This window comes from Malus sylvestris, chromosome 2 (genome assembly GCF_916048215.2).
Source record: "Malus sylvestris chromosome 2, drMalSylv7.2, whole genome shotgun sequence".
NCBI classification, from domain to species: Eukaryota; Viridiplantae; Streptophyta; class Magnoliopsida; order Rosales; family Rosaceae; genus Malus; species Malus sylvestris.
In genome coordinates, this window is record NC_062261.1 from 2,382,002 (window position 1) to 2,405,533 (window position 23,532).

Here is a 23,532-nt window from a genome sequence, read left to right on the forward strand (position 1 = left end):
TTTGAACAAAAGCATGCAAATCATATTTTGATTAAAAGAATACCGAATGGATATCCTCTCGTACTTCTATGTTTGGAGCAAACGGATTTAAAGATTTATGACCACACATTTTAAAAATTTACAGACACTATTAACATCTTCTTAGCTCATTTCATACAAATCAAAAATCCGAATCTCTCTCTCCTTATAACGGTCCACATCTTTGAGTCCACTGGCTTTAAACTTCGAGATCCGGAGATGATATCGGTTCCTATTTTGGGGAGTGTCTAGCCAAATCTAAAAATAAACGTTTTTTCCCATAAACAAACACGTCCTACCAAATCAAACTAGGCTTCTCCGTAAGTACGCGGGACAGAACCCAATTGCCCACTTCGCATGCCACCAACTTTAAATTAGAACCGTTAGATTTGATGCATGGTGGATCGGACGGCCGGATGGGCTCTCGTCACGTGATCCTTTCCCCCTATCCCAAACAACCGGCATTTCTTGGCGCCTTCGATAAAGTAACGGCCTGATTTATTGCGGGTAAATAGTTTTGTCCCCTAAAAGCCCCTTTGTCTTACTCAAATTCACGATTTTGCCACTGGAACTGTTTAGTGGCCAGGCTTTGCTCGAGCTGGGACCAGTATTGCATCCTAGGTGGTGCCCATGGGCCACCAGCGACGGATTCAACGGTAGAGCTGTGCCATAGAAGGGCTGGTCATGACGTCATAGTGGACCTGGCAAATTGATCGTATTTGTATCATTTTCGTGTTATTTCTGTTATTTTAATGGATCGTGTCATGTTAAACATGTTATCTTAATGGGTTTTTAACAGATGACTCAAATCCAATTCGTTACCAGGTCATGTTGTTTCGTATCAGGTTAAATGGTCATATAAGAAATTGTAAAACCTAATGTCTATATATGTCAAATGATATCTTATAACTGGTGACATGATAACGACTCAACAGGTTAATGCGTTCTTAACGGATTACTCGATAACAACTCAACTCGTAACAAGTTGACCTATAATATGTTATTTTTAAATTATTTCGTGTCAAATTAACAAGTCGTGTAAACAATTATCAAGACTACGTCATAAGCAAGACTTACGGATGGTTCAGCCTATATGTTTAGTGGGATCCCATGAAAGAACCTTATTTGTCACGGGGCGGCCAACTTGCTCCGTCAAGGGTAAATTTGTCATTTGAAGATGGGGAAGATATTTTGTATCTCCTGTGTGTTTATTAGCCGTCATTTCATTCTTGTTTGGTTTCGAGTGTTTTGACAAATCTTGCTTCGTCTTTATGTGAATGATTAATACAACAGAAGCAAATATATGTGCGTTAAGAAGGTTTTTAGTTTTCAGTTTTCACTAATTGATGTTGAAAGAAGCAAATATATGTGCGTTAAGAAGATTTTTAGTTTTCAATTTTCACTAATTTATGTTGAAAGAAGCAAATATGTGTGCGCCGCACATAGAAAAGTTTTCAATTTACCATTTTCATTAGTTATTATCGAGGTAAATATGTGCCGTGTTTTTTAATTTTTGGTTTTCAGTTTTCACTAGTTGAAAGTGACGGGATTGCGGGGAGAGGTTGTATATGTAAGTCAGGTGCGGTGTGCGGCCCTTGTTGCTACAAAGTTTTACAAGTCATGTGAGTCAACGAGGGTCCAAAATTATTAGGTCAAATATGACTCTTCTACAGTACTTGCCCATGCAGTTGTGCTAGGGTTGTTTGCGTGCATGGCTCGATCATAGCCGTTGATTATATGGGTAGAATTGACAATCATCATTAATTGTTGTGTTATCTTAGTGGCATAATCTTTCGTTAACCCCCAGCATAGGAAGTTCTCATCGTTCCTAACACACACACACACACACACACACACTTTTCTAACATGCATACATGCATATGACTCTCAACCATCTTAGTGGCATAATCTTTCGTTAACCACCAGCATATGAAGTTCTCATCGTTCCTAACACACACACACACACACACACTTTTCTAACATGCATATGACTCTCAACCGTTAATGTATTGTACGCCCTACTTAATTTAAGGGTTAGGATTCACCCGCGAGCTCATGGGCGATATTACCTTGAGGAATTTTATTATGTAACTTTAGGGTCATTTAGATTTATTTAACTTTTATGTGATAAACCACAACTTTAGATTTATTTAACTTTTATGTGACAAACCACAAAGAAATAAAAGAATTGTATTTTATCTGTGAAAGATGCATAAAAAGGGACAGAGATCCCAGCCGGATCTCCCCCACTAAGTCCTAAGGATCTGGAGATCCAGATCCTTGAAATTTGATCCAACGTCTACAATTATTATCACTTTTAGAAGGGCAGCCGTTGGATCAAATTTCAATGGTCCGGATCTCCGAATCCTTAGGATTTGGTGGGGTAAGATTCGGCTAGGATCTCTGTCCCATAAAAAGGGCGACCTCAGGCTAACAAGGCTTCCCTCTTTGTGAGGAACGATAAGAAATGTCTATCGTACGTAGATTTACCCTTACTTCCCAAAGATGCTATTTTCACCTGTGAAAGATGCATGAAGTGGATAATGGTCTTTATCTCTCAAATATGGACATGATTTGGAATTAATTCTCACAAACTGCCTGCATCTCATACCCACACACCATTATTTGGCAAATGGAACCAAAGTATCAGTAGTCTTAAAAGATGACTTGGTGAAGGGTCATTTTCTACACAAGTACTTCCAACTTCCAAAGATGAAGACTCTCAATTTCAAATAACGTAATTAACTACTGCTGTAAAGTTCAAATCTTAATCGTATGTGTAAGCTTATTCCTTTGCAATATCGTTGTTATCAAAATTTACGATCACGATAACTAAATATGCTATATCCTGCAAAAGAAAATTCTCCTTATGCTAAATGAAAGGTTTAGATGTACGGGCCAATAATTCAAGTGGAGAGGAAAAAAGAAGTAACATTATTCGAGGCATCGAGAGGTCGAGATTATAGATTGTAGATTGTCACTAACTTGATGTTGGAAACCAAGTAAACGTTAGAAGACTCCAACTTGCAAAAGTTGGGTAGTAGACTAGTGAACAAAATGACTCCTAACAATGCCACAAAAGAGATAGAAATCCTATTTAGAATAGACCTCTAATTAGCATAGTTTTATCAGGTGGAATGAAAGAGATATAAAGCAAAAAAATAGAGTGAAAGAGATGTGAAAATTTGACGATCCAATTTATGTGATGGAGATTCCATGCATATGGGTGGTAGTCAAAATATAGACCTCAAGATCGAAAGCAAACAACCAAATCAAATTCAATCCATATAATCTTGTAACACCCAATGGGAGAAATATAAATCTTACATCTCTTTGCATCCTCCAATAAGAATGAAAGGAACTCGTCAAGTGGGATAGCCGGAATACCGTTCAATACATCATGTGTTATAATATAAGTGGTTGAAATTGTTTTTTCAAGTGTTCAACCACTTGTATACTTGGTATACCAAACTATGTTCTGTACACTAAAAAATCTCTTGCTAAAAATGAACAACTTTCACTTGCATTTCTAAAGGGTTTCAAACCATGTTCTATCCTACCCACCCTCGCCACTAGGCTAACTACAATAGCTTAGATAAGAATTTTTTTTAGGGAAATTTTATTTAAATCCATGCAACCTCTTTTTACACCCAACTTAAAATTTTGAATGTTAATTGTCTATTTTACCTTATTGCATAATTAATATTAAGTACAAAATGAAATTAATAATAAAACTCAAATTTATCAATAAACCCAAACACTATAATTAAATCCTACGATCATTCTTCATTCTGCTAAAACTGTAATAGCTCTCATAGAGAAAAATAAATTTTTCTATTGATGGATGGTGATTTTGAAGTTTTGAATCCTCCAACCAAGGTATGACTCAATTTATAAATTTTTTGTTCGTTCGATTTCAATTTTTTAAAGTTTACTTGTCGAATTGAACAATGTCTTTAAGGTTTCTGGTTCTGCATGTGTATATCTTTCAGGCATGTTTGGTTGGGTGGTGAGTCCTTCATGAGCTTATAATTTTTTGCTTTATGGAAGATTTTTCGAGTTGAGGAAGTCTGGACTTTCCCATTGAATTGCCACTGATGTGAAGGGATTTTTTTTGAGAAAAATCTTGAACCTTTATTCTGCAGTCTTGCTGATTCTTTTGAGGGTTTATTTTTCGATTTCCCAATGACTAAAACATTTTAGAAGCAAATGATTTATCGGCTCAAAGTTTCCAACATTGTTTCCTGCACTGGAAAATCTCTACACTAAGCAATTATTGGATTACAAAATATCCATTGCCATCTTTAGTTTTACTAACTTTGAGGGATACATGTCGGGATCTAGGTGAGCCTTGTCCCTATAAGGACTCGGAAGTATCAAAATCACTACTAGATTACCTGCTATACCAACATACAAGTAGTGCAGATGGAGGAGCTAGCCAGTTTATTAACACAGCACAACAATAAACGTCGTCACGAATTAAAACGATGTCATTCACAACAGTAAGTAGAAGTTTAACGGCAGCAACACTAGACAATCACTATCAGTCTACCACCCACCAAAGAGTAGGGAATATATCAACTACACATTTTGTTTTTGAGGTCACATGGAGAACTCTATATAGACAAGTGATGATCTCATTTTGCATTGCTTTGCATCACCAGGGTTACAGGAGGAGCATCAATCCTTTCTTTTCTTCTTATTCTCATTCTTCTCGACCGAGTTCTTCAACTGTGGTAAAGAAACGATAGCCGTTTTAGTTAACAGGTATACTTAGCCTAACAGATATAACATCTCACAATATAAAATAGAAGAGGAAATGGTCTAAGCACCAACAGTCATAAATATGATAGAAAACAAGACCGAGATGAGGATTTTGCTCTTAAAGCATTAACGAGAACTTACCATGATAACCAGTATACGGACAAACACAGCAACAAGACCGAAATACAGCTGCAACACAATTTCAGAGAACAATTAGATAACTGCATATATCACCCTGTTTTAGCTTTTATACATAAAATGTAGCATTGCCCATCATTCACATGACTAATTGATAATTCCTTACCTCAAACTTGAAAAGAGATGCAAAACCCCCAAAGACAGAAGAAGCAAAGTGTAACCAAATTAGCATAGAAAGGCCAGAAGAAAGCAAACCCCCCAGGTAAAGGTATTCCCGGCGCCTTGCCAACATGGCTGTTTTTGAGAAACAGCCAAAGTACCAAATCCCCGCGCGACGACAACGGAGTGCCGGCCGATTCGACTCCCCGCGGGTCTGACGATCTAGAGGCTGCCAAGCGGTAGATTCACGGTGGCGGGAAGATTTAGCAGGGGTAGAAGAGGCTTTGATGGAGTGATGGCTAACAAATGGAGCAGCAACTCCTTCTCCTTCTTAGTCTTCTTCTTCTATTTCAATCTTACATTTGACTAAAAAATTGAATGGGTGTAAAAATAAATCTACATACTAAATTAGGTTTATAGGGGTATATTAGGTATTAAATTTGGGTTTAAAGAGATATTAATAGTTTAGTTAAAAATTAAATGGGTGAAAAGAGTAAATTAGGTGTAGAAATATGTTAGATAGGTTTAAATAAAATTCCCCTTTTTTTATCCCTCAGTATCTTGTTTTTTAGCTAAATTCCTATATTATCTTCATGTTATTGTTGTTGGCTTGCAATCTTCATGCTTACGATCACATCACATATTTTGGATTTAACTGCGATTGTTGTATAATTTCAAAGTAACGGATAAAGTTTTGACCAAAAGAAAAAAAAGTAGGGATGTGGTATCCATACACCTTATTTATTTCTCATATATTTTTTTAATTTTCAGTCGTTAGATCAGATGAATTGAAGAATATCAATGAACATAAATTATCAAGATGTGTGAGAAGTAAAATGGGATGTGTGAATAGCACATCCCAAAAACAATGGATAAAGGCAAAATCATAGTTTGCTTTACAACGAGGGACGACACATGGACCCTCAAAATGCAGAGCTATGAAAGGCCCGCATGACCACCTTACCGGCTTCATCTATGCTGTTGAGGGCAGAGGGAACAACGACGCCACCAAGTGTCGTCTCTTCCTGACCACTTTCAGATGTGCAGCCCGGGACTGGTTCAAACAGATTGCTCCGGGATCGATTACCTCTTCCTTCGACTTAGGCAAGTCTTTTTTGATACTTATATGGTTATTTCCAAAAAATAGTACACACAGATCGTTCTTGCCTTGGTATATAAAGGTTCGAGCAAATCCTTGAGGGATTACATATCGAGTTTCAACAACAGGTATGCTAGGTTCTATTAAATGTAATCAAATAGCAGACAATATAGAGAAATGAGTTACGATTATAATCGATGTTGGATTTTGAATTAGTTCTAATGAAATAGATTTTGTTATATAACAAAAGAAAAATCGAGTTTTAACGAAAAGTTCATGGTACTGTTTATTTTAACGAAAAATCATATTTTTACACTAAAAAATCAAATGTGGTACTATTTATTTTACCATTTATTTTAAAACTTAAAATTTTCAAAACTTTTTCGTTATATTTCCTTAAGAAAAGAAAAATGGTATATGTATACTTTGATGGGACATGAATATACAAAATGGTCGTACTTACGTCACGTCATCATTTGCAAACCTTCGACGTTATTTTCACAGTTTCAGCGGCTAAATTTGGACTCTCCATCTCTGTGGGCAGCCTCAGCCTCGTCGGAGCCGCTCCGACAAACCGTTTAATTGGGGCACCCAGAGCAACCGAAAGCACGTACCTTTATCCCCACGGTGACTATCCACCAGAATATTCTCATTCTCCGGTAAGTACCTCGCCGGAATATTCCCCATTATGAATGCATCGTTCTCCTTTCTTTCAAATTATGCTCTCTGACTTCGACTCTCCAACTCCTGATTAGTTTGTGGTGAAAATCACAGCCACGTGAATTGAATTGACCAATTTTCCAATTCTGTTTATGCTCCATGATCCATGACTGATCGTTCAGCATCCCAAACAATGTCTTAGGGTTCATAAATTTCGTGTTGATTCAAGTTAATTGGAAAAGATTTAATTTTTATGCTTGTTTATGAAAACTGGAACTTGGGTTGACTGAATTTACTTCTAATTTCGTGTTAATTTTGAATTCTTAGTGAAATTGAAGCTGAAATTGTCTTGCTAGATCGTGAAAGTTTGAGTTTTCCGGGAATCGGAGAGTTTGGTTCTGTGATTTTTGTGGGAAATGAGCTCAGAGGGACGACAATGAAGAAGAAGTCGAGAAATGTAGGGAAATATGAGGTGGGGCGGACGATCGGTGAAGGGACATTCGCCAAGGTTAAGTTTGCGAGGAACTGCGAGACCGGCGAAAGCGTGGCCATGAAGGTTTTGGCCAAAAGCACCATTCTCAAGCACAGAATGGTTGATCAGGTGATTTACTTGTTCCTTCTTAAATTATTGTGTTTTGGATTGCAGACGCGGGCGTAGCCACATTGGATATAGAGGATGCTCTTCCTATACACCGAGTTTAAATCCCCATATCTCTAGTTTATATAGTTTTTAGATTAGTTTTAGGTAAAATATTGCTTGTATGTATAAAAAAAAATTGTTGTGTTTATGGAGTAGGCTAACTTCTATTCAATTTCTGTTTCAGATTAAAAGAGAGATATCCATAATGAAGATTGTCAGGCATCCTAATATTGTAAGGCTGCTAGAGGTATGTTTACGCTGTCCCGGATTAATGCCTCATTTCCGAACTTCTGTTAATATTTGGAAATTTGTATGCTGATATGCATTTTTTTTTTCGCCCCTGTTTCTATATGCTTTCTCCTTTCCAAATTCTAGGTTTTGGCTGGTCGGACGAAGATATTTATAATTCTTGAGTTTGTAACTGGAGGAGAATTGTTTGATAAAATTGTAAGGCTACTTATTCAAGATTGGGACCCATATTATAATTCGTATAGGTGAATCTCTGTATTAACAATTGTATTTTTATTTACAGGTTCACCAAGGAAAGCTTCCTGAAAATGAATCCAGGAAATACTTTCAACAGCTTATAGATGCAGTTGCCCACTGTCACAGTAAGGGTGTGTACCACAGAGACCTGAAGGTGCAAACCAATATCCCGTTGACGCTGATTGTACTTGCTTTTGTGGTTTCTGTACAGTGCTGTGGTTCTTATTAGTTTTTATTTCTTTTCCTTGTGATGTACATTTACAGCCTGAAAATCTTCTCCTTGATGCTTATGGAAATTTGAAGGTTTCTGACTTTGGACTAAGTGCATTGCCCCTGCAAGTAAGGATGATCTTGTTATTTTAATATTCAATCAAGCTTGAGAATTTTAATTTTACGTGCATGATTTTCTTATACTTTACCTTTTCGTCTTTTCTCCTATGTCTTTGACCAATGGTCCTGTGTTGCCTAATCCTTGAGCAGGGGGACGGTCTTCTTCATACCACGTGTGGAACCCCAAATTACATTGCGCCTGAGGTAAAATTTCTTGAAACTTACTGAATTCACACCATCCACTTGATGAGATAGCTAACTGATAATTTGTGCAAAAACAATAATATAGAATTCAGTTGGAGAGAACAAAATCTTATGCTAAATATGTTCTGTTACCATTGCCTAACAGGTGCTGGGTGACCAGGGTTATGATGGCTCTGCTGCTGATATTTGGTCATGTGGGGTTATCCTATTTGTTTTAATGGCTGGATACCTCCCATTTGATGAGACAAACCTATCCACCCTCTATAGAAAAGTATGCTTCCATTGCTTGATTTAGTAAGAATTATGTCAACTTATACAACGTTTGGAATTGCGCATTGCAATGTTCATGCCTAACACTATGGTTTCCTTCACTATTTGTGAATATCTTGCACGGGAACTTATTTTTCTCAATTTTTTTTTCTGAGATGTCATATTGTAATTTGTAACTATCCTATTGCATGCCTGTTCACGTACTTGGAGATGCTGTATCACAGTATCAGAAATGCAACCAACATAGGCTTCTGAACACAGTTACACTTTTATCACCCATAGGAATGTGGATTTGGTCCTGCCCGCCACTCCTACAGTGTTTCTCTATAAACTGTATGGATATCGCTAGAGTGATAGGAGATTCTAACTCTTCTTTTGTCTTGTCTGTAGATTAATGATGCAGACTTCTCCTGTCCGTTTTGGTTTTCTCCCGAGGCAAATAAATTGATACATAAGATACTTGATCCCAATCCCAAAACTGTGAGTACATTCAGATATTAGTAATTTTTGTGCCAGTTGATTAAAGGTCTATATGATTAACTTCACACTATAATTTATTGATCAAATTCAGCAGCATTACACAAGTATATATAAAATCGATCCTATATTTTTCGGAAGCCATATGGTGATAAAGTATGTGTTATAATCGAGAGAAAACTGGTTTCTCAATCAGTTAAAGGAAAAAAAAATCTACATTTTTTTGGAGGGTTAAGGAATCTCCTAACTTTGTTTTACTGGTTCATGTGTTAATGCAGCGAATTCGGATTGATGGAATCAGAAAGGATCCATGGTTCAAGAAAAATTATGCCCCTCTCACATATAGGGAAGATGAGGAAGTAAGCTTGGATGATGTTCGTGCAGTTTTTGAGGATATTGAGGTTGGTTAATGTTTCTTTTGTGCTATAAGTAAGAAACTTTCAAATGCAAAGTTGTAAAATTTTGTGATTTACATTATTATTGTGTACAGATTTGTAGGATGCAGTAAAGTAGTGATATATGCATTTCAAGGTCTATTTGATTACTAAAGAAGAAAGTATTTCTGCACTATTGGTATGTATGTCACAGGACCAATATGTAGCGGAGCGGTCAGAAATTAAGGATGGTGGTCCTTTGTTAATGAATGCGTTCGAGATGATTACCCTATCCCAAGGGCTAAATCTATCTGCATTGTTTGACCGGAGACAGGTATAGTTGTATACTTTCAGCACTTCTGCTGCCGCACTTTTCCTCCCCTTCCCAATTGTTGTCCTCTCTCAAATGTCACCTTTTTCTTGCAGGATTATGTAAATCGACAAACCCGATTTGTTTCCCGCAAACCAGCTCATGTTATAATTTCAAATGTAGAAGCTGTTGCGGAATCAATGGGTCTCAAGGTCCATACGCGCAATTACAAGGTATTGTTGCACCTTGACTTAAGCAGCCCAACATTGACTAATGATCTCGGTTTAGGTTTGAGTATTACCGGTTGGGTTACCGTAGTGCTTTGTATTGGAATCTAATATGTACTTTGGATGATGCTACCGAAAATCATTTGGTTATTTTTCCTACCTTTATTTAATATCACATGTTCTAATTTAGTGTTTGAATTTTTGCACCGCAGACAAGACTTGAAGGAATATCCGCAAATAGGACGGGACAATTTGCAGTGGTCCTAGAGGTAATCTTTTAAGATTGTCGGCATATCCATTGTAATTATCTTCCCAAAGGAAGCCCGATCTCAGTACAACTACTACTTAACATGATCGTTATCTTTTGCATATAGGTTTATGAAGTTGCACCATCCCTTTTCATGGTAGATGTTCGAAAGGCTGCCGGAGATACTCTTGAATATCATAAGGTTAGCTTCTAGTGGATGGCATAAATTCAAATCTAGTTCATTATTGTTTGCCTATCATGCTTGACTGCAACAGTACGATCTTTTGACGGGTCTCAAGTACACAACATGGCATTCCTGGATTCGTATTTTGTTTTTCCTTGTACAATGTTTCTTTGAAGATTGCATGCCCGCAACAGTTAATTTAACTTTCCTGTGATTCGTTTCGGTTCTTTGTGCAGTTTTACAAGAACTTCTGTGCCAAATTAGAAGAGATTATTTGGAAACCGAAGGAGGGTATGGGTCATTCAAATCTCCTTAAAACAATGACTTACTGATCCATTTCCCTGGGTGTGAAGCAAATCAGTGAGCAGACTAACAAAAGAAGGCTACATCACAAGGAACGTGCCCTGAAGCTTGGCCAAGTTTTAGTGGCAACAAACTAGTGTGTCCTCCACATGTTGTATTTGCTTGTAATTTTTTTTTGTATGTTTTTCGTTTCGATATGTATTTAATCTACGTTGAGAGAGATCGCCATGTATTTAGTATACAAAGGATTCTCAGAATGTAAAAATCATGAAGATTGTTGATTTAATCCACCGGTATAGGAGTTTCTTAATGTTTTTCACAAGTAATTGAGATCCTCTTCGGATCTCGCAGTTTGGTGCCAACGAACCGAGTAATTCGGACCATTTATTTTAAAATTTATGGCCCCTATTAGTTCTTCCCATTGGACCTACTTACACAAACCAAGGGTCTGGATTTCTCTCTCTCTTGGACAGTCTGGATTACTCGGTCCATCTGTTTCGACTGAGATTCGAAGAGGATCTGAATTCTTTCACAAGTATTCTTTCTTGCATCAACCTTTTTCACTACAATTCTTCTCACTGCATGTCCATGTCATGGCCTCGAGTTATTAGAGAATGTCCCATCACTAGTTGTATATATGTAATCACGGGTTTATCTCTTATCACGACACATGGTTGTATACCACTGGCGTGACACGAGAATCTCTCCCTAGTTTCATCTATTGAATTATGTCACTATATAGGTATTTGACGAGAGAGACAAACATATGGTCATTTGCACCGACGAGACTCAAGAGTCTCTTAAAGTTATATCACTGTTTATGTAATGATTTTGATGACAATGGAAACAGCAACAATCTAAAGAGCTTTCCTACCTGAAACTCAAAAAACAATCCATGGAAGGACTTCGTAGACTTAAAACTGTGAGAGCTTATCAGTCTATCAGTATCATAGCTGCTAGAGTACATCGGAAGCGTAAACTTGATTATTTAGAATACAAGCCGTATCCGGCAAAAGCAGAATCTGAGTCAGACGATCACATGACCTCCGAATAAATGCTCTTAATCACTTAAGCTACAAGCTGCTTGCAGAAACATCGTTACATTAAAACTAAAATCCAATATATTCAAGGTTGGTACAACTTGTTCCTACATCTGCATTTCCATGAGAGGAGATAATAGCTCTCATCTCCCTGGTAAGTTGCTGCCTTGAGTTTACTACTCTTGTGGTGCGAAGAAGCAACGAGAGTGGCCGTACAAGGCCTGCAACTCATGCATTTGTTCACGCACCGCGGCGGACTCGATCCCAGCACCATCTTCATTTGATTTTTTAACCGTTGATCACCAGCTCTCTTCAACATTGACTCAGCTACGAGTGAAAGGAAAAAATAATTAGAAGAACCAAGATATACATTTAGCGGAGAACTGTTATTCGCATGCCAAAAAAGTCATCATATTGGAGGGAGGAGTAATTTGGAGTGCCAATAACAGTTTTTTTTTAGCAGAGCGATGTCTCAGCTTAAATGGGTTCGTTTCGGTTACCTGAAATGGAAGGAAAGAATGTGAGAAAAAAGATGAGAAACATGACAGCGACTGTGATCTTTAACCCATTGGGGTGATTTCTTGAAGAAGCCATCAATGGAAAAGGAAAGAAGAAGAAGAAGCTATGGCTTATGAGTGTGACTTTGACCACCGTCTGAAGCAATGCATCTTCTGAGTTTTGATGGAGCGATGATATTGTTTTTTAACTGAAGTTACAAGTTTTTCTGTCTGAATTGACTTTTCCTTGCCTTTGCCTTTTCAAATTATTGGTGTACAATTGTCCTCTACTTTGTCATCATGCAAACCCTTTATTCCCTCCTGTGGTGACTTTTTATGTCTTCCTATTTTGTGCAGTAACGATTAAGTTATGTCAATATTTTATATTAATTTTTTAATAAAGATAATAAGACAAAAAGTAATATAAATATAAAATATTGACGTCGCTTAATCGTGATCACACAAATAGAAGAGCATAGAAGGACACCATAACTAGGAGGGCAGACAATCTGCCTCCATTCCCATCTGCTTTCTTCTCTTTAAAAAACATATATGGTCTTCAATCTCGAAGAAAAATCTTCAATAGAGCAGTCCAATCATGTTTCGTAAAACAACTCTTGTAAAAACATGAGTTACACTTACATTTTAACCACGTTCAACCCTCTACTAATCCTATTAGTGTCAGAGTTGTCTAATTGAGTCCTCCACAAAGAGTCCAAAGATAGTAGGGTTTGAAATAAAGCATTTTTCTACACGGTGTTATCAAGTTTTCTTAAGTTGAAAATTTTGCATTAATTGCCATGCCAATCACCATGGTCACGTTCATTGATGAGGAAATGTCTACCACAAAAATTCTTGGGTGTTCATCAACTGTTCGATTTTAATTTTTATATTTTAAAATAAAATTTAAATAATTAAAACATCTAAAATAATAAATATTCTGAAATACCCAAAAAAGTCTCATTTGTACCGACTGAAAAGTGAAGAGCCCATGCTTCGAAAGTTTTTACAGCGGTGTGTCTTAAAAAAATAAAAATTAATCGCAGTTATCACTTTTATTAAATTCTATGTTTTTGTGGTAAGACGATGTTCTAGTATACTCTGATATATTTATATACAACACCGAAGCATACTAGAATTTTCGATTTTAGTTAGTGGAAGAGAAACAACAATTTGCTCAAAAGGCCTCATCAATCCATTCATTTTCTTATAGATTAAGAACGACACGGGTGGGATTCCTATATTTTTCTTTTCATAGAAACAGGGAAGAATCTGTGCACAGAGACAGTCCTACTGCTCAACATATCAGGCCTCAGAAGAACCACATGTTGAGAGGACGCAGCAATAGTAGGCTATCAATCCCCCTACCACAAATCACGGGTCCCAAACACGAAACTCTTACAAAAAATACGAGATTATTTTTTATTTTAATCTTATCTGATCGCACATGATCCCATCTAATTGTGCAAATTAAATAGCTTTATCAAAAATTCTATTAGCGCGGATATGTTTTAGTTTTATTCGACAACATGTGATCCCATCCAATTGCCCTAGTTGGAATTTGATAGTCCTACCGGAGTTTTTTTGGCGGGTACTTTGAGGTACAAAAGGACAAAGAGTCATTCAAATGATAAAAGAATCAACACTGTAGCCATATTGTTATTCTTTCACCAGACCAGAAAAGATGGCTGCTTTGCTTGCTTTCATCACCTTGGGCGACTAAACTACTCTACTTGATCACCAGTTGCATCACCCTGACATTTCCACCACCTCACCCCACCTCACCATTGTCTTCACTGTAAACAAAAGGGGATACCACCACCACCACTTTCAACTGTTGCCCTCTAAATCGTCTCATAAAGTGTCATTAATTTCGATGTGAATTAGACCAATTGATCATAGTAGATGCACCACCGTCGCATATTGCTTGTATCTCAATCGGGTGGAACCGCAGGTAGAGACAGAAAAAAAAGGATACAAAACGCCCTCATTGTATAAAGTGTCATTCATTTCAAATACAGATTAGATGAATTGATCAAGGGTACACCACTCGTTTACCCTAAGGGCAGTGGTAGAGTTACACCCACGACTAAGGTGGGCTGTAGCGGAGCCTTAGTTTGAACTCTTGCTAATACTTTATGTATTAACTTATTTTAACATATTATACTTATATATAGCCCACCGAATTCTCATAAAAACTAAAATTTAATATGTAATTAATAAAGATTTTTAAAGAAAAAAAATGAATTTGTATTACCTATTATGTTAGTTTGGATTATTATTTCAGATTTTAAAGTTTCATATTCATGTATCATTATATAATTTTATGTAGGTACGAAAAAATTATGTTACTTTATAGTAATTATCTTAGTCAGCCCACCCATGAAACTCATGAAAAAAATCTTGGCTCCGCTCTTACCCTAAGAGCAAGTCCACCCCTAAGGACTTTGTGCCAGCACCCAGCGCATTTATCCACTCAAGTGAACAGTAATAGACCCTAGTGAACAGTAACAGACCAAAGCATCTCCACCCCTAAAAAATGCGCTGGCACCCAGCGCATTTATTTGGTATGTTTTTTTTTTTTAAGTTTATTTCGGATATGATTTTTAACCAATTTTGGATAAAATTTCAAATAAACTTAAAAAAAAAAACACACTGAAATAAAATTACATACTCATCAAATAAACTTAAAAAAAAACACACTAAAATAAAATTACATAAACTCATCAAATAAACTATAGAAAGAAAAAATAATTTTTTTTTAAATTTTCTGTATTTTTTAATAATTTTTCTGTATTTTTTAATAAATTTTCTGTATTTTTTAATAAATTTTAATTAAGTTAATTAATCTGGACCGTTGATCTTTGATCGAACGGTCCAGTTTAAAAGTAAAATTTAAATTTTTTTTATTGTTGGAAATCCAACGGTCTAGAAAAACTAGCCGTTGGAAATCCAACGGCTATCATGAAGCCACGTCGCTGAGCCCAAGTGGGCTGACACCTTTTCAGGTTTCACTGAAACCCACTCGCGCCTTGCGCGCTTGTGTTGCACGCTCCTGAGAAACGGGCCGGCTTCTGGGTCAGTCCAAAATGTGCTGGGCTGTTGCCTGGCATGGGCTGGGTGCCAGGCAATGTAACGGGCTGGAGCAAAAAAACAGGGGGCTGGCCTATTTTTTTGGCTGGGTGCTGGGGAGTTGGTTTTGGGGTGGAATTGCTCTAAGAGAATCTTGTGTACCACCGCCCCATGTTGCCTCTCTCAATCGGGTGGAACCACGGATTGAAAAAGACCCTCTTTATGCAAGTGGTGGTAGTACCCTAGAACTTGCCATTTACCCTAGTTTGACCCCGTTTCTAGATTCCTAACTAGAGTAATTTAGAATATCGCGTTATTTAAAGTAAAAGTGTCAATTCATTTCTCTATGAATTATTATCACCATTCATTTCCAACACCAAACCATGATCATTTGTTTTTGGATTTCAATTTTCATAACTTATTAGCGAGGACATCAAATCCAAGAGATAGTAAATCATCAAATACATGTGTACAAGAAAAATGCATCCCATAATATATAGAGGAAAAAGGACAATTCATAGAAACCTGCAAAACTACGACTTGGTTGCCCTTAAACAAGGCTGCCATGGCAGAACGACCGGAATCGAAAACTAAGATATCAGACAACAGACTTCCATAAGACTGAAAATAGGTAAAAGCTTAATCTAACACGCCGGCTAAGGAATGTGGGACGAAGCTAAAAACACCAGGTAAACCATCCAGCGGAACAAAAAGAGGACCGAACGCGAGCGGAAACACCTTACATCGGCGCTTGGTGGACTGTATTCTCGGGGAACCATGGCGGTGAAAAGAGGCAACCTCCCGTTGATGAGAGGCTAAACAGCGGAAACAGGCTTTCCTGTTTGAGAAAGCCTGCAAAAAAGATGATGATGGAGTTATCTGCCAAAGTCCCCCCCTGGATAACAACCAAGCCGCTGATCTACCAGCAAGGCCACTACCAACGGGCCAAAAATGTTGTATGCTGAACGTGGATACCCGTGTGAGTGCTTAACATCTACGAACTGACGAATCTAACCCGAATTCTTTTGATTTCTTGATCTTACCCCTACTTCATATCTGCTTCTCTCCTTCGCTATATACGCTTATTGTTCTATTCCTTATTAGGCCAAGATATCGCATCTCCACAAGCTCTCCACAAGTAGCTCAATTGATCTGTAGCTGAGTGCAGTACAATGTTGGAGATTCAACCCCACCAGGGTCTGGCCCAATTTTTTCAGGGAAGGGAGGCTTTTGTGTGAGATTTCAGAACAGCCAGAAATGGAGAGGACTTGCAAGTTGATCTGATCTGCGGAAGAAAGGGCAGCAAGCCCAGAATCTGTAATCGCACACTTCGACACATCTAGCTCACGAAGAAACAAGCAGTTGTTTGCGATTGTCGCCAAGCTTGCATCAGTAATCTTTCTGCAACCATCAAGATTCAGTACTTCTAAAGTTTCCCCATGTAGCCTAACCAACGCCATAACGACTTCATCTGTCAAATTCAAGCATTCGTTAAGATTCACTTTGACAAGCCCTTCCTCCAAGCTCTCAAGAAGTGACAGAACCCCTGCATCTGTCATTCCATATAGACCACTCATGTCTACATTATGGAGCTGAGGGCACAACCTTCCTACCATGGCCAGGCTAGCACTACCGAACCCAGGGCAGTTTCGGATGGACAAGGATCGAAGCGATCTGCAACTAGAGGGGATAGGTACTGCTGCACCTACATCCTTGATTCCCATGCACTTCACTAGGGTAAGAGATCTCAGCTTTTCTCCGCAGTTCGAGAGGGCAGAAATTATCCCTGATTGGGTAACCCTGTTGCACTCCTCCAGTTGCAGGCTCTCAAGTGATCCCGCAGCTTTGGCAAAAGCTACCAGCCCGTTGTCGGATACAAAGCAGCACTTGCGAAGACACATCTGCTTCAAATTTGTGCATCCCTTGCCAATGGCTTCGAGACTGACATCTGTGGTTCCCCGGCAAGATGTGATTGTTAATGAAGCCAGATTCTGCAGAGCTTGAGCATTACCCATGACCCAAAAGCCTTTCTCACTCACATTCTGGAGACCACTGAGAAACAAATTGGTAACAGCCTTGCCATAATGTCCAATCACGGCAAGAGAGAAATCTGTGATGTTCAATGCCTGAAGCCTTACCTTCATCAGCACGGACGAACCTGATGATAACAGACTAGATACTCCATGATCGCCAACTAGAACGCAGTCTCTGATACATATGGACTGCAACTTGGAGCAAGACCTTCCAATAGCTTGCAAGCCCTCGTTCCCAATCCTTGAACACGATTCAATATTCAAAGAAGTCAAATTTGGGCAGTTCTCTGCGATTGCAATCAAACCCCTGTTGGAAATTGACGGGCACTGGAAAAGATCAAGCTTTGCCAACAAAGGGCATCCTTTAGCTATCTCAATCAGGCCTTCGTCACCAACAGAAGAAATGTCCCACAAAGCAAGAGACTTGAGAGAAGGGCATCCCTGAGCAACTGCTGAGAGGCCAAGGTTGGTAACTCCGCGGAATGAATTGCTACCTCGGATCGATAGCTTTCCTAGTCCCCCACGGCTACTGGTTCCAACAGAAATAGCAGCAAGTCTAATATCTGTTGCTTTTTTCCCTTCCAAACACCTTGTGAGGAAACCATCATTTTCCTGTTCTGGATCTTCATCACCGTTGGTCATTTCAGTGCCATCGGAATTGTCTGCAACAGGGTTCTTGCATAGATCAACCTTGCGGACACTGCTTAAGAGCATAAGCCACTTCTTAGAGACGGATGCACACGAGCTCCTCTCTTTACCTCCATTGAGGCGCCTGAAGATCTCAAAGAGGCATTCATCGGGAAGAACGTCGATTGAAGGCTTCTTGACTTGCTCGAAATCGCTCCTTCCTGAGGCGAATTGGGAACTGATGCGAGCCCGCTTGCTAGGAGGGCAATACACATCCACATGGGAGCCCATTGACAACAGGCAACCCAAATCCATGGGATTTGAGTAAAAAGAACCCCCAGGGTAGAAATCATCATCACCTGAAAAACCCGAAAACAAAAACTAAATTCAGCTACAAGTATTTACAAATTTGTTCAAAACCAGCCAAAATCATAACATCTGATGAAGAAATTCTGCATGCCAAGCCTTAAGTCTGAACAAAACTACAGGCTTTCATATTGAATTCAATTTGTATGGATTTATCATTCAGTGTAACATATTATGCAATCCTGTTGAATCTAAAAACTACTAATTGGGATTTCTCAGCTAAATTTTCCCCCTAAAAATTCTCAGAAAGGTATGAGATTTCTGAACAGAGCAAACATCCAAAGCATATAATCACAACATAATATATCGAAAATTCAACCAGGCACTAAATCTAAGTATTCTTCAACCACTAAGGGACCAAAAGATTACAGCTATACAACATACAGATCAATACGAACTAGGTACAAAGATTACAACTTTAACACCAACCTATTAAAATTAAACCAAGAATAACAAAACCCATTAAACCAATTAACCAAAATCCACCAAAACTAGATCAAAATCCCACAAAAAACCAAAAAAGTAGAAGCAAAAAACAGAGACTCACCGCTGTAATTAACGAGGGCAGGCATGATCGCAGGCTCGTAACAATCCACGACAATCCAGAGATTTCAAAAACAAACGAGTCGAAGACGAAAAGCGTTGAGATCAGAGCGACGAAGGCGCAGAGCATTTGAGGAAGCACCCTAGCGAGTAGGGAAAAAATGGAGGTGGAGGAGGAGGAGCGTAATGAAATTGAATGGGGGAAGGTGTGGGGGGACACTGGGTATATATATACGTCACTCGGAGAAGATTATACTCAGAAAGGGGAAATATGAAGGTGTCGCTCTCACCTTCTCTCTCTCTCTCCCTCCTCCTGTCGCTCTCTCTCTCTCTCTCTCTTTCTCTCTCCTCTCATACATCTGATTCTGCTACATGCATTGTATCCTTCTTGGATACCAGTCTCCCCTTGCTCTAACCACCTCCCCTAAGCCCAATACCGCCAAACCGGAAACCGCCATTTCCCTTTTTCCCCTTTTTTTTTTTTTGGGAAAACTTTTTAAGACATTTTTGTTTTTCTCAATCTCTACAAACTTATATTTATAAAAACAAAAAAAAAAAAAAAAACAAGATGCATTGAACGATATTCTGTTTTACCCTAAATAGACATATATATACGAAGAAATGAGATAATGAAATGGGTATGCTAGTTCGTTTATTTGACTTAATTCACATCTGCTTACAAATTGCATCGATTGATTACCGTGTTATACGCTTTTGGTTTTGAATGGTTTTGCTTAAGCCTAATTAAGTTTGTAATGAGGAGTTTATTGTAAGTATCATGCATGTGTCATTATGGATACATATAGTGTGTAATGTATTCATAAGAATACTAAATGGAATTTTTTTTTCTTATATTTTTTGGGGGGAAGAACCTTGAATTTTGCATGTTCTTGTGTCATGCATAATGGTTTGTTTAATTGGTAATTTTATTTGCATTTCGAAATTTTATAAAAGTTAAGATCGATTTTTTTTTTCCATACATTACATCAAATTGGATGCTGGATTTTCATTGGGTTTTTTTCCCCATATGTATATATGTATATACATTCATCAAATACTGTGGTCCAAAGTCCCCTTGTATTAGGAAAAGAGAATCCAACAAGTTTTTCATTGTAAGATATATGCCCTAAAAATAGATAAATAACGAAAAAATGGAACTATTGTATTGTGTTTTCTTCTTGTATATATGATTAAATGTACATGGACATGGCTTAAAAACATGGGTACACTGAATCTTTGTGCTTTCCTTAGGTAATTCTTCCCTAATATGCAACGAGGATAGAGAAGCTCCTCTCCTAGTTTGGATAGAAGAAATATGACTTAATCGGATTAGGGATTCCAACTATATACTCATGATTATTCGTATGTGGACATGGCTAAATACATGAGTATAGTGAAATTGTGTGCTTCCGTAGTTTGGGAATAATACTTTACATATTTCCGTTGTAACGACGTTGCTACGGTGCGGAATACGACTTAATTGTATTAGAGATTCCAATTTTACTTGACAATTTATTTATCATCTTAGGATGAACCCTAGATTTTTCTTGTTATCTCGCTGGAAAAGTTGAACCTTAAACCTGAATGTAATCATATTTATTTCCTCACCCTTTAGAGATATTTTTTAGTGTGCTTGTACGTGAGGGTACACCACACATCATTATACAATTGGAGGAACACTTGAAGAAAAAAAATTGCTTCGTTTGTATAATAATATGTGGCGTACCGTCATGTGTTTCCGGACCCACTAAAAAATCTCTCCATGCCATAGGTTAAACGGGCATAATTCGGTATCCTCACCTAGGTTAACACACAAGAAGTTGAAGGCAAATTGTGGTTAAATACCCTTCTATCGCTTTCTATACTTTTTTATCTATTAATTACTTTCTTAATCATCAATTATAAAGCATAATCATTTGGCACAACTTGTGTCGGCTCTACAGTTCTACTGATTGAGTGATATCGTGTAGGATTAAATCCTTTCACCTCAATCAATAAATGTTAATAAAATCTGATTGCACTGATATTTTGCTATGACTCAATCATTTGATTGGAAATTAGATAAGATTAATATAACCAATAGGATCCTTTCAGGATTTCATTTTGTGAGGATTTTAAGAATTTTTTATCGTATTCGTTCATCATATATTGTACGATTAGAAATATTTTTAAGTTTTTTATTAAAAATTAAACATAAACAATACTTGACGAAATTAATTACACAATATATGATAAACAAATATAATTAAAAAATCTCTAAAATTCTCACACAAAAAAATCCAAAGAGAATCATCATTTTATATATAAACAAACACTATTTATACTTTATACATATTCTGTTGTTTTTATTCTTCCTACTCGATCAGGTTCGTTCATCTAGGAATAACGCTTTTGTATAAATAAGAGACAAGTCTTGCAATCTTGAGTCAAAACACCATGATGAGTCAACAATTAACACTTGCATTCAGAATGGTGAATGTCTAGTATTTCGGTAACCCTCTCGAGAAAGGACAAGGATTGTCTGTCCTTCTACTTTTGATACCCTCTCGTGTCTTTTTTGTTTATATGGTCACAGTTAAACCACATCAATATTTTATATTACTATTTATTTTTATCTTATTATCTCTATAAAAAATAATTTAAAATGTTGACGTGGCTTAATCGTGACCACACAAAACAAGAGGGCACGGAAGGGCAGACAATCCTTGTCCCTCAAGAAAATCGAAATTTTTTTTTGCGATCTTAAAGAAATGGTGATGTACATTACCTTATGAGTTATCATTGAATTGAATGAGTTTAATTTAATTTATCTGCTATATAAACTTCAAAACTTAAAGTAATCTAACAATAATTAATAGGTGCAAGTGGTTCTTTACCATCATTGTGGAAAAGTATTGAACTTTTGCATGACGATGTGGCTCTTTACCTTTCTCGTGGAAAAGTGTTGAGCCCTTTAATGTGCTTATTTCCTATTAATGACATATTATATAATTTATAAATTTAATTTAAAAAACTCGTCAAGTTAGCGTTACTCTACAATAAAAGGTTAAACTTTGACTAATGACTATGAAGAAAGGAACACAGAAATAAAAAAATAAAAATAAAAGAAGCATGACGGAGAAATAATTTTCACACAACTCTTTTAATTTTATGTACACCTTTTGTTTTACAGTTTATCCAACTCAAAGTTAAAAATTATCAAGGGTGTGACTGTGGGAAAAAATTGTACGTAGATATTACATCCCCATAGATTGATACAATTATTATGCTAGATCCCTTTTAATTTGTCCTTCCAAAAAAAAAAATTCAGAATTACTATCTTTTTATTTGGACCGCTATAAGTTGGACACAACATTACTGAGTGTGGTGGCATGTCTAATCAAGTTGCATATATTTATGTGGGATAAAGATTGGTGGATTATGGGGCTTCCTTTATATCTTTGGATTTGTAAATGTGACAGCCATCAACACTCTAAACATTTAACTTATATGATTCAACTTGCACTCTCTAATATGAAAAAACAACGATTTTCTTCACAAAGTTGAATAAATGTTCATACTAGACCTAACAAAAAAATGGAAACTTCATGAAGAAAACAAAAGAAGGTTATTAGAATGTCAATGTTAAATAATATAATTTATCATGATTTAGATTCAAATTAATCTTTGAGCGTCATTAAGCATGTTACTGGTACCAACTATTTATTAGATTAATAATCTCTTTCTTCCACAATACTAAATGAGAGGTCCCATGCTCTCCAAATGTGTAATGATAAGGTTGTACCTAATTTGAAATCTAATGTGACAGTTAATATGAGTTAAATATTCAGTCTTATCATATATAAAAGGGAATTATTTTCGTACTTCTAATTTCTTCTTTAACCGTCGCCGCCTTGTTTGTATCTCTAAATTTCAATTACTCATTATTTAATCTAACAGTAAAGTGAGAAAAATAAATGTGAAAATAGCATTTTTCATAGTTAAAATCCATATAGCACTAAGAGCTAGTTTGGTATTACTGTGTTTTGAAAAAAAATTGCTGTGAGAATAAGCGGTTGTGCTGTGAGAAAAGCAGCTGTAAAATAAATCAGCAGAGTGTTTGGTAAACTTTTTTGTAAAAGTGTTTTTGGAAGAAAAAAAACAGTCTGATAGTGGGTCTTTTCATTAAAAGAGCACTGTAGCTCCGTGTGCTTTGAAAAAAAAGCCAGTTTTCCAAAGCTGCAAATAGCTGCTTCAGCTTTTTCTTTGATTTCAGCTTATTCTCACAGCAGCTTCCAAAATAAGTTTTTTTTTTAGTTTACCAAACACCTAAATCCCTCATAACTTTTTTTCATAGATACTTTTTTTTAAGGAAAACTAATGAAAAGGACAAAACAAAGGGTAAAGTGAATAGTACCGGGATTGACTTTTTAGTGTAAAAATGTGGTTTTTCGTTAAAGTGAACAGTACCGGTGCTTTTCGTTA

General features: G+C 37.0%; 3 protein-coding genes and 1 long non-coding RNA gene across 5 annotated transcripts; 1 reads left to right on the forward strand and 3 right to left on the reverse strand.

The window, feature by feature from the left end:
- Positions 1-4,423: 4,423 nt before the first annotated feature.
- Positions 4,424-6,300, reverse strand: LOC126592866 (bax inhibitor 1-like). The gene is made up of 4 exons (XM_050258664.1): positions 6,044-6,300; positions 5,087-5,445; positions 4,924-4,971; positions 4,424-4,749 (listed from the first exon to the last, which is right to left on the reverse strand). The coding sequence occupies exons 2-4, from the start codon at positions 5,210-5,212 to the stop codon at positions 4,699-4,701; spliced, it is 225 nt and encodes a 74-aa protein (XP_050114621.1). The 5' UTR covers positions 5,213-5,445; positions 6,044-6,300; the 3' UTR covers positions 4,424-4,698.
- Positions 6,301-6,645: 345 nt separating this feature from the next.
- LOC126592854 (CBL-interacting serine/threonine-protein kinase 24-like) lies at positions 6,646-11,200 on the forward strand. Of its 2 annotated transcripts, none has more exons than XM_050258644.1 (15): positions 6,646-6,837; positions 7,166-7,439; positions 7,663-7,725; positions 7,854-7,925; positions 8,011-8,118; positions 8,229-8,303; positions 8,445-8,498; positions 8,644-8,769; positions 9,159-9,248; positions 9,524-9,646; positions 9,834-9,953; positions 10,046-10,162; positions 10,369-10,425; positions 10,531-10,605; positions 10,824-11,200. In XM_050258644.1, the coding sequence occupies exons 2-15, from the start codon at positions 7,275-7,277 to the stop codon at positions 10,917-10,919; spliced, it is 1,341 nt and encodes a 446-aa protein (XP_050114601.1). In that variant the 5' UTR covers positions 6,646-6,837; positions 7,166-7,274; the 3' UTR covers positions 10,920-11,200. The 2 variants fall into 2 exon arrangements, with proteins under 2 accessions (XP_050114601.1, XP_050114610.1); XM_050258653.1 differs by having other exon boundaries at positions 7,195-7,439.
- A 652-nt stretch (positions 11,201-11,852) lies between these two features.
- Positions 11,853-12,648, reverse strand: LOC126592877 (uncharacterized). The gene is made up of 2 exons (XR_007612820.1): positions 12,431-12,648; positions 11,853-12,257 (listed from the first exon to the last, which is right to left on the reverse strand). It is a non-coding gene; the product is annotated as an uncharacterized LOC126592877 (long non-coding RNA).
- Positions 12,649-15,969: 3,321 nt separating this feature from the next.
- LOC126592883 (EIN3-binding F-box protein 1-like) lies at positions 15,970-19,406 on the reverse strand. Its single transcript, XM_050258680.1, has 2 exons — positions 19,073-19,406; positions 15,970-18,518 (listed from the first exon to the last, which is right to left on the reverse strand). Exons 1-2 carry the CDS (start codon positions 19,095-19,097, stop codon positions 16,600-16,602), a joined length of 1,944 nt encoding a protein of 647 aa, XP_050114637.1. The 5' UTR covers positions 19,098-19,406; the 3' UTR covers positions 15,970-16,599.
- Between the last annotated feature and the right edge of the window lie 4,126 nt (positions 19,407-23,532).